Source organism: Triticum urartu, chromosome 2 (genome assembly GCF_003073215.2).
Source record: "Triticum urartu cultivar G1812 chromosome 2, Tu2.1, whole genome shotgun sequence".
Classification (NCBI taxonomy): Eukaryota; Viridiplantae; Streptophyta; class Magnoliopsida; order Poales; family Poaceae; genus Triticum; species Triticum urartu.
In genome coordinates, this window is record NC_053023.1 from 35,155,373 (window position 1) to 35,165,267 (window position 9,895).

The 9,895-nt window shown below is 46.2% G+C and overlaps 2 protein-coding genes across 2 annotated transcripts; one reads left to right on the plus strand and one right to left on the minus strand.

Annotated features, from left to right (window-relative positions):
* Positions 1 to 1,011: 1,011 nt before the first annotated feature.
* LOC125535460 (ataxin-2 homolog) lies at positions 1,012 to 2,202 on the minus strand. The gene is made up of 2 exons (XM_048698508.1): positions 1,638 to 2,202; positions 1,012 to 1,536 (listed from the first exon to the last, which is right to left on the minus strand). The coding sequence occupies exons 1-2, from the start codon at positions 1,890 to 1,892 to the stop codon at positions 1,189 to 1,191; spliced, it is 603 nt and encodes a 200-aa protein (XP_048554465.1). The 5' UTR covers positions 1,893 to 2,202; the 3' UTR covers positions 1,012 to 1,188.
* A 4,547-nt stretch (positions 2,203 to 6,749) lies between these two features.
* LOC125535459 (protein IRON-RELATED TRANSCRIPTION FACTOR 3-like) lies at positions 6,750 to 8,984 on the plus strand. The gene is made up of 5 exons (XM_048698507.1): positions 6,750 to 6,936; positions 7,052 to 7,154; positions 7,328 to 7,446; positions 7,916 to 8,043; positions 8,279 to 8,984. Exons 1-5 carry the CDS (start codon positions 6,765 to 6,767, stop codon positions 8,771 to 8,773), a joined length of 1,017 nt encoding a protein of 338 aa, XP_048554464.1. The 5' UTR covers positions 6,750 to 6,764; the 3' UTR covers positions 8,774 to 8,984.
* Positions 8,985 to 9,895: the final 911 nt, after the last annotated feature.

Sequence of the window (9,895 nt, forward strand, 5' to 3'; positions counted from 1 at the left end):
GTTCGCTATATTGCAGGAAGCTATCAATTTTGGTTTCCTTGCTTGGGTTGACCCAGAGTGGCCTCCCACAATGCAAAATGCATTGTTGAAGCTTTGGGAAATGTTTGAAGACAGCAAGACTGCTATGAGGAAGGATAACCTAGAAAGTTCACTTACTATCCACCACCTTAAAGAAGAGAAAAGGAATCTGGATGCCAACTATGACAAACTAGTTGAAGATGTCCATCAGCTTCTCAGTGCCCAGGAGGACAGGGTGTTGGATTTAAGCTATGTGCAGGCTAAGGAGAAGAGAGCTGACGTTGCCACTGCATCAGTTGTGGCTGCCATGAAGAATGAGATGGAGAAGAAAGAGGCAGAGAACTTCAAGATGCAAGAGAAGTACAAAGTGCTGATGAACCTGGTAGAGGCTCAAGGCAGTGTCATTAGGAACCTGAAGACGAATCATTTGAAAGAGAAGGAAAAGCTAGCTGAAGGCAACAACAATTTAAAGATTCAGGTTGATGAGCTCACCCAGTCTGTCAAAGAACTAACAGAAGAGAATGTGCAGTTCAAGAAGGGGGCTGGAGAAGAGCAAAGAGAAGTTGAAATTGATCCATGACATCTTGAAGGAATGAGGTAGATGAAGATGATCTGGGTAGATGAAGCAGAGCATACCTATCATGATATAAGTTGCTTTGATAAAAGGCTTTGCTAATCTTTTGTGAAGGGTGGTTTAGTTAAGTGTAATGTATGGATGTAGTAGTTGTGAACAATGTTGAACTCCACTATGCTATGGTCTTTAGCTAATGTCGTAAGAATCTAGTAATTATGGTCGTAAGAATCTATGATTATGTTGCACTCCAGTATGCTATGTTATTTAGCTAATGCTCAAGTTATATTTGGTTTGTTCAAAAGTGCCAAATGAGCATTGAGTTGTTTCACAAATGCCAAATGAACAACACAAAAAGCATTGAGTTGTTCACAAGTGCCAAATGACCAAATATTGCAGATATTGCAGGCATAATATGTTGATAGGAGCATGATATGTCCACAAATGACCAGAGAATACATGGTTTGTAGCACAAATAACTTAGTTCACATCAGACTCAACTTAGTACTCCATTAGAACATACATCAGTTTTGTAGCACAACTAACTTAGTTCACATCTTCTGGTATTCCATCAGACCAAAATAGCAACATTCTCTCACTCAAGTGTTGCCACTGGCAGTAAAGAATGACATTGAGCGAGTATAATTCCCTGGGACACTTGAAGGAGCACCAGAAGTAGAAGGACCAGAAGATGAAGCTCCTGCAGCAAATCTTGGGGCAGTGAAAGGCCTTGCAAATCTTGCACTTGCACTAGCTGACACTCTAGCAGATCTTGAAGTAGATCTTGCAGTAGCAGATCTAGCAGTAGCAGATCTTGCACTAGCAGATCTAGCAGTAGCAGATCTTGCACTAGCAGATCTTGCAGTAGCAGATCTTGCACTAGCAGATCTTGTTGGTGGCTGTTGTGATCCTGATGGAGTATCTTCATTCCTTGATCTTGCAGGTGCCTAAACATACAAGGAACCATGCTAGTTAGTCACAAAGGTTTAGCACAAAAAACATAGAAGGAAAGAATACCAATTAGCAAGTAAAATTCAAAAGGGTTTACCACATGCTTGATTTTCCTCATAGCCAACTTTGGTCGCAACTGTTGCTTGCAGTTTGTGTACCTATGGCCTTGGAGCCCACAGTTGCTGCATGTTATAGTGGCCATTCTTGAACTGTCATTTGGTTTTGGAACCTCAAATCTGCCCTTTATTCTCTTCTCTTTCCTTCTCCCCTTCTTCACATGAAATTTGGGTGGCTCTATGTCTGGTCCACTTGTCCTTGTCCAATCATGTTCACCAGGAACTGGATATATCATTGGTTCATATGCAGCAAGGTAAAAAGGTTTTTTGAAGAAATTGCAGACATGGTCCTCTGGAAATCTTTTTGCCTTGTTAATTGCTGATATTGCATGGTTGCATGGTATGCCAATCAGGTCCCACTTTCTGCAGCCACATGTATAAACTTCCAAGTTTACAGCATGTGTTTGCTGCCCACTGGTCACTTGCCAAAGATTTACACCAGCTTGTATAGGTTTGCAGAATCTGGCCCTTTCCTTTTCCTCCTCAAGCTTCTCAGCATAATGTGGTGTGATCTCCCACAGAGATGCGTTTTCTCTCTCTCTCTGTTTCTATGCCACCTCACCATCTGCTTGTCCTTAATACCATCAATCATGGTCATAATAGGTTTTTTCCTAAAATCTAGGATGTACTTGTTGAACACCTCAGACAGGTTGTTAACAACCAAGTCTGTCTTGCAGTTAGTGTCAAAAGCATGCCTAGCCCATGTGTGCTTAGATATTCCACTTAGCCACTTCCAAGCTTCCTCACTCTCATTTTTCAAGTCATTCATGGCAATGTTAAAGTTGTGCTGGTTATAAGCATAGCTGGCATTATACATGCATTTCTTAAGATCTTCCCCCCTAAACCCAGCATTCTGGAAATTTTCATAAAGGTGCCTAAGGCAAAATCTTTGATGACAGTTTGGAAAAACTTGGTTTACTACATTTAGTAGCCCCTGTTCACATAGCATGCTAGACTTAGTTGTTGTACTACTACATCTAGAACATAACATGCTAATGCAGAAGAACATAAAAGCAAGAACATAACAGAAAGATGCATGCATATCTTCTGTCTATCAGACATGATAGTATAAGGCCCAAATTTGCCAACTTCTCCTCCTAGACATATCTTTAGTTCGTCTAGAAACCAACACCAGTTAGCTGTGTCCTCTTGTCCAACAATAGCAAATGCAAGTGGGAAAATATTATTATTCCCATCTCTTTCAGTGGCAGCTAGGATTTGAGCACCAGTGGTGAGCTTAATAAAGCATCCATCAACAACTGTTGTTGCAACCAAAGAACAATTTAAACTTCTACAAAGCATTACTAAACTATATATTTAAGTATAAAGAACTATAAAGCACCACTACATCAATTGAGAAAGAACTATAAAGCATTACTAACCAATGAATGGTCTGCATGCATTGAGAAATCACTCCCTTGCTCCATTTATGCAGAAGAACATAGTATGAAACTTTGGTCCTGAATATGGTATTTTTGTAGTTGGTTTTGGAGTAACTGTTGCAACTAAAACTCTACTACCATGGTTTGTATCCATGATGGTCTGAGCATAATCCCTAAGCCTGGGATACTGTTTCTTGTGCTCTCCTAGCACAGCTTCCACAGCAAGGTTTTTGGCCCTATAGGCCATGTGCCTTGGCACATCAACACCATACTTCTCATTGCAGTTGTCAATCAGAGTGTGTATGCTGGTGGTTGGATCAGACCTGAACAATGACTCATAGGTCTTTGCAAGCCACTTGGCACTAATCCTAGATGTCTCAATGCTGCTAGGGCAAGTGTGCTCCAGCCTTATTTTCTTAATAGCAAAAGTCTTCTCCCCTTTGATAACTGCAGCAACTATGCAAAACTGGTAGTGCTCTTGCTTACAATAGGCAATGATCCTTTGGTCTGAATTTCTGTGATACCTGAAGTCTCTGGCCTGTGCGATGTGCAAGCTCAACAAAGCATCTTTGAATTGTTGCTGATTCTTGAAGCACATGTACAGATATAACTGCTGATGTGGTTGCTCAAGTTTGTCATTGTACCAGATCCTTGGTTTCCTTTTCTTGGCCCTACTCTTTCTCCCTTTAGGTAGAACAAATGACAGTGGCTCATGTCCATCATCTTCATCTATTGCTAGGGTGGGCCACCCATATCTCTGCCAGCTTCACCCTGGCCTCCATGGACAGCGCGGCCTCCTCCTCCAAATCCTCGTCCTCTGCACTGGAGTAGTACGAACTGGAGCGTCGACGTCGTCCAGACCTAAGTGGTCATCGGGGCCGAGGCCAGGAAGGTGTCCATACCCACCCGCGCCGTCGTCGCCGCCGGGAGTCGCCGCCGCCATCGCCTGAGAGGAAACTAGGGTTCGTCGCGTACAGGTTCGACCCGGCCCAGCTAATTGGTGCGACCGAGCCGGCTGGGACGAGTGACCGCGCGTGTGCGAGCGGGTAAGCCACCGTGGCACCTGACGCATGGGCCCGGTAGGTCAGATACGTGGTCAATACGCGCTTATAAGGCAATCAGGCCGTTTTGCAACACTTAGGCTTAGAGTTGGCACTGCATGATAAAAAAAAGATGACTAGTGGTACTGATTCGTCACAACGTGTCAAAGTGTGATAGTTCCTTGCAATTAACTCGATGAACTGACATGGAGTCCTCGGCCTGGGTGCACACGCATGTTTTTTATGAACGGGCTCAAAAGCGGACGTGAATCCTCTAAGAGCTATAAATCTGACGTCGAATTTTACAGTGACTAGGACAATGCCGGTGCGTTGCCACGAGGCAATAAAGACAAAGACACTGATCAATATTGTGTGCCATCTCCTTCTTAGTATATCATCATCGCTCTTTTTTTTGTTTTTGTCCTAAAGCTGTAGAGAAAAACAAAACCTACATGTGTTGATAACCCCTCAAATGTAATCCTTGCAATTTGCCTATATTAGAACACACCAATCATCGGATTAGAAGAACCGTGCAACTAATGAGCCATGGCAAATTGATTTGGACAACAAGGATCAGGCGAACATGGACCAAGCTGTAGTGTTCTACCTTTCCTGTGGTCCTCCTTGGTTGGTAGCAGCGATGGTTCTCCCCAAGTCCTTAGTCACTTTCAAGCTGCTGCAAAATGAATTTTGTATACAGGTGCATTTTTTTCTCTTTTCTGAATTTACAGGCTAAGTAAACATTTGCAGGCTGTTTCTATTTGCAACAACGGTTCCTATTGCCTAATGAAAGCTACAAGAAGGGCGTTGTCCACTCAGAACAATCATATTGAAGGTCAAATTAAGCCTGCAACTAATAATATGAAATTACTATTTTTGACATCGAAAGGGTTGGATCTGATAGGAGCATACCCATTTTTTTACCGGAAGAACATATCGGGTATGGCCACCAAAAAGAATATCAAAATAGCTAGCATTTAGTTTAGACATGACAACTGTTGTGACTTCTAAACTGCTACAACTTCCTTCTATTTGGTGTCTTGGGTATGAGTAAGAAAAATGTTCGGTCTGAAAAGACATAAGGTAAATGAGAGCAAAAAATTATACATATAATGAAATAAGACTGGAGAAGAAATATGTGCTTTAATCGTATGCACAGAGGCATACAGCCATTTCACTAAACGTGTACTGATCTGTTCTTCCAAATTGTCTACAATGAATTCAGTACTCATCTGAATGACTTTCTTTCTTTGTCTCTACAGAGAGAATTCATAACTTATAAATTGAACGTTCGACACCAGCAACGAAAGAGTGGCTCACCATTCTTCAGTGATTCCTCCCTCATATGGATATCATGCAGCGATGTAGCAGACATAGTAAGACCCACCTAATCAACTATCAGATCTGGACGCTGCTTCAGATATGATTCCCTTGACGAGAGCCCCATGGGCTTGCCATTTGAGTGCTGTGTCAACTATCAAAAGTTCAAAACTATCAGATTCGTACAAACAAAAAAGGATTTCCTGCAAAAAAACAGGATAGATAGAACATGAAGCAACTTACACGCATGATCTCGAGAGGATGTTGGCAGATAGCATCTTCCCTGCTGCAGCCGCCGCAGCCGACCGACTCAGTCGCCGAAAGCCGTAACGATGCCTCCCACCTTGGCCTCCTCCATTCTGCTAAGGTGGGGCTAACAAGATGTAGGTTTTTTTGGGGGGAAACTCGGATTGGGGAACCGCAACGGTCAGGAGCAGCGTCTCATTGGGGATGAGGGGAAGACGGTGGTGGCGCTGCGAGGACGAATTGATGTAAGATGCTAGGGGAGGACGAACTGAGTGGGAAGGAGATGATCGGGGCGTGGCCAGCGGCCGGATAGACAGCGTATGGGCCTGACGAGACTACCCGGCGGCGACGGCCATGGGAGGCCAGGAGGTCTCGCCCACACTATTCCTCGAAGCCATGGGCCAAGTTCCTCCGGACGGCAACGTCCATTCCCTAGGACGCCCGCGTCCGTGACCTCAGAACGTTGCCAATCTCCCCTGCTGCTTGTGAGATGGAAAGGAGAGGTGGTGGGTTGCGCTCATCGCGGTGTCGGCGACTCTGGCGGCAGCCAAATCGGCAGGAGATAGAATCAACCCGTGGATTCAGGAGATGAGTGAGGGGGGAATTGATCAAAGGTTCTAAGAGGAAACAAACTAACGTGGGACAGGAGGCGTCCAGGGGTGCGGGAGCCGGGAGGGCGAACGAAACGCAACGAGGGTCGGACGAAAGAACGACGTAATAGGGGAAACGGAACTTTACGTTCTTTTTTTTTTGAGAAGGAACTTTACGTTTCTTTTAGATAGTAGAGATAGAGATTCCGATTGAAAATATGGTGTCTTTCCTTTACCGGACAGCATTGCACGGGCCGGATGAGGCGGTACGAGAGAGGGGGCGGTTGTAGGGCAGCCGGTGGCACGAGGCAGACCGGGCGGTGGCACGGGGCGACCCCGAGCCCGCGGAGGCCACGCGCGCACCACGCGCCTCCTCCCCTCCCGTGCGGCCGCAGCCAGAAAGAAATCTCCATGGCCACGCAGCGGCACGCGCCAGGCGGGGGCACGGCACGGTGCCAGCCACGCGCCCTCGCGTGCCCCTCTCTCCCCGACCCCGCCCCACAGACACGTGGGCTCCCTCCCTACACCCCATGGCCCACGCCTCATCGCCACGCCACCGCCCGCGCAACGGAACGGGCACGCCACGCGCCCCTCCGCCCCTTTTCTTCTTCTTCTTCTTCTCGACTCTCCGCCATTGCGCTAACCAAGGACAGAGAAGCCAGGCGGCAGCAACCCCTTTCCTCCAATCTCCGTCCATTCGAGGTACGTACTAGCTACTACGTCGTCCGCCTCCTCCAATCTTTTCTCTTTGAGTTTGGATTGGGGACTGGTTTATACGTACGGCTGACGGCGGCGGTTTCTTGGTTTCTATCTCCAGACGTCTGCGGGGCCGGGCAAGGCATGGTCGCCATGCTGCCCGCCGCGAGGGGGGACGCCGCCCCAGCCGCCAGCGCCGGCGCCGCCGACAAGCTCGTCCACGGGTGAGGCCTCTTGCTTTGGAGCGGCTCCAGATCTCGTTTCGTTTTGGGGATTCAGCCAATGGATCTTCTACTGTTTATTTTCATTCTCTGAACGCACGCCGGGAGTAAATGGACGCACGTGAGGGCTGTGCCCGTGCTCCACTGCTGCTGATGTAGCACCTTTCGATGCGCAGGCCTGTCACCGACGGCAAGTGCAAGAAGAAGGCCCCGAGGATGATCCACAAGGCCGAGAGGGAGAAGCACAAGCGCGACCTGCTCAACGATCTCTTCAGCGAGCTTGACGAAATGCTAGGTGAGTTGAGTAGGTGTGCATGTTTCTGAATTCTGTCACGGCATTGCTCCAGTGACCCTGTTCCTGAATTTTGGGGGTTGTTTTCTTTTCCTTGTGGTTATTTGGGATGTTACAGTTGAGCGTGCGTGGGCATGTGTGAATCTGCATCATGTTGTTATCATCCATGTCCAAGCCAATGTTTTTGAGTGAATAGTAGGGTTCAGTATGTGTAATGGATTTCCTTAGTAATAGTAGATCCCAATGAATGTTTATGCTGATGAAAACGTGGATGAACTTGACAACTTGTTACAATCCGTCAAGCTTCAGCTTCGACATTCACTTACGGTGTAAAGCAGCCTCAGACAATGTGAATGTGTACTGCCTGTTTGTCAGCAGCATCTTACTGGTCTTGGATTTTTCATGCCACTCAACTAAATTTGCCACATTAAGCATTGGGTTTATTCTGATCGAATTCAACATCATTTTGCAGAAGCAGACAGGCAGACCAATGGGAAGGCATGTATATTGACTGACACCACTCGAATCCTTCGAGACCTGCTTTCGCAATTAGAATCTCTCCGAAAGGAGAATAGCACCCTGCAGAATGAATCCCATTATGTAAGTCGCTTCTATAATTGTGTTTGCTTCCCTTCTTTTCCGCACTTGATGGTTTATAATCATTGGTATCTGATGACCCTACGGACTGCCAATTTTTTCGTTTATGCATAGGATAACTAGGCAAGAGACAAATGCCAAAATTATCATTCCAGAATTGCTGCAATGCATTTTATCACATGATACCTACATACTCGAGCGGTTGTTTACTATCCCATCTTCATTCTGCCACAAACAGGTTACGATGGAGAGGAATGAGCTGCAGGATGAGAACGGTGTGCTCCGCAATGAAATTCTGGAGCTACAAAATGAGCTGGCGACGCTTCCCGCAGGCAACCCAGGTTGGGGCCATGCTACTGCTGGATCGCCTCACCCTGCGGGCACAGTTTTCCCGTCACAGCAACCAATGCAGCCGACCACCATCGCAAGCGCAGTATTCCCCTTGCAGCAGCCTCTGCAACAGACAACAATCCTGGAGCACCCTTATGCACCACCACCACCACCACGGGAACTTAAGCTCTTCCCAGATGCTGCGTCTGATATCGAAGGCCTTGAACCATCAGAAGATCAGGAGGCCGCCAACCATATTGCGCGACCGCTGGCGAGGTACCCAACACAGTCAGCGTTGTGGCCTGTAAGCCTGGGTCTCCCGAGGATGGAAGACGAACAGTGTAGCAGTGGCACAACCGGCAGTAGCAAGGAAGGCAGTAGCTCTGCCTCTAGTAGAGATTGAGTAGATCAGCTCCAACCAGTCAGGAAGTTTCTCTTTGAGCGTAGCGAATATACACAGATGAGCATGTGGCATGTAAATACCAGACTCCATCTTGGATCTGGGAATGTTATGTTAGATGAGAAGATGACACTCCAATGGGAATCAGAATAGCAGCATTTCTCATCCTTTGTGTTGCACCGTATCATATATATGAACTGATCTAGATTTGATATTTGCAAAGAAAAACTACAGCAATAAGCAATGGATTATATTTATCGGTGGGGGTTTCCTTTGGAGGGGGAACCAGAAGCGGAACTGAAGAGGAAATTGCAGGCGACTCTCTTCAACCATGTAGAGGATTGCGTAGAGGGTTTCCTTTCCTTGCATTGGGGCCAATCTCTTCAACCATGTACTTCCCTGATCCAAACCCAAAGAGAAAAATATATGAGTTTTAATGAAGCTAGCAATCTGCGACCATATTGTTTCGGTGTCATTTTGGAATTTGGAGACTTAAACAAAGGCTATCGTGTGAACTGTGACTTGCTGTTTACTGAAAAAGCAACGCGCCTCTCAAATTCTTGGAGAAGAAATGTCCTCCTCACGCTGTGAGAGCTCCCATATGTTACCCCTCGAGGTAGTTTCCCAGCCATCCGGCTTGGTTTCACTAAATTGCCAGAAACCACCACAATTGCGTCGAGTGGTGCAAAAAGCCCTCCAGAAAAGCTAAAAGTTTGCGAAAAGCGTCGTTTTTGGTAATCTTTTTGCCAAAAGCACAAAACGCTTGGTTAAGAGCCATCTAATGAGGGTTTCGCTGTTCAATCTGATTAGTGGGTTTCGCTGTCACGGCTGACTAGGCACCAAAATCTCTCACCATTTGACAGGAAAATTATCCTCATGAAGGGCCCACCTGTCAGTCTCTCACCCATACCTTCTTCCTCTTACTCCTGTGCAGCCCCCGGCCAGGAGCCCAGGTAGACACCCAGGCCAGCGCAGGTTAGTTCGTTTTTCTCCTTGGTTTTCCATTCGTTCTTATTTTTCTTTTGTTTATCTTTTTCTTTAGGGGTATCTTTTCCAAAATATTCTAAGTACATATATTCCAAAACTTAAATTAACTTTGACATTTTAAAAACCACGAATTTGAAA

Excerpts from the sequence above, each read along its gene's own strand:
- LOC125535460 (XM_048698508.1), bottom strand. The coding sequence starts at position 1,892 with ATGATATATCCAGTTCCTGGTGAACATGATTGGACAAGGACAAGTGGA. Across the intron at positions 1,537-1,637 it reads TGAGGAAAATCAAGCATGTG|GCACCTGCAAGATCAAGGAA; the intron begins GTAAACCCTTTT and ends TTGTATGTTTAG.
- LOC125535459 (XM_048698507.1), top strand. The coding sequence starts at position 6,765 with ATGGCCCACGCCTCATCGCCACGCCACCGCCCGCGCAACGGAACGGGC. Across the intron at positions 6,937-7,051 it reads CCAATCTCCGTCCATTCGAG|ACGTCTGCGGGGCCGGGCAA; the intron begins GTACGTACTAGC and ends TTCTATCTCCAG. Across the intron at positions 8,044-8,278 it reads TGCAGAATGAATCCCATTAT|GTTACGATGGAGAGGAATGA; the intron begins GTAAGTCGCTTC and ends TGCCACAAACAG.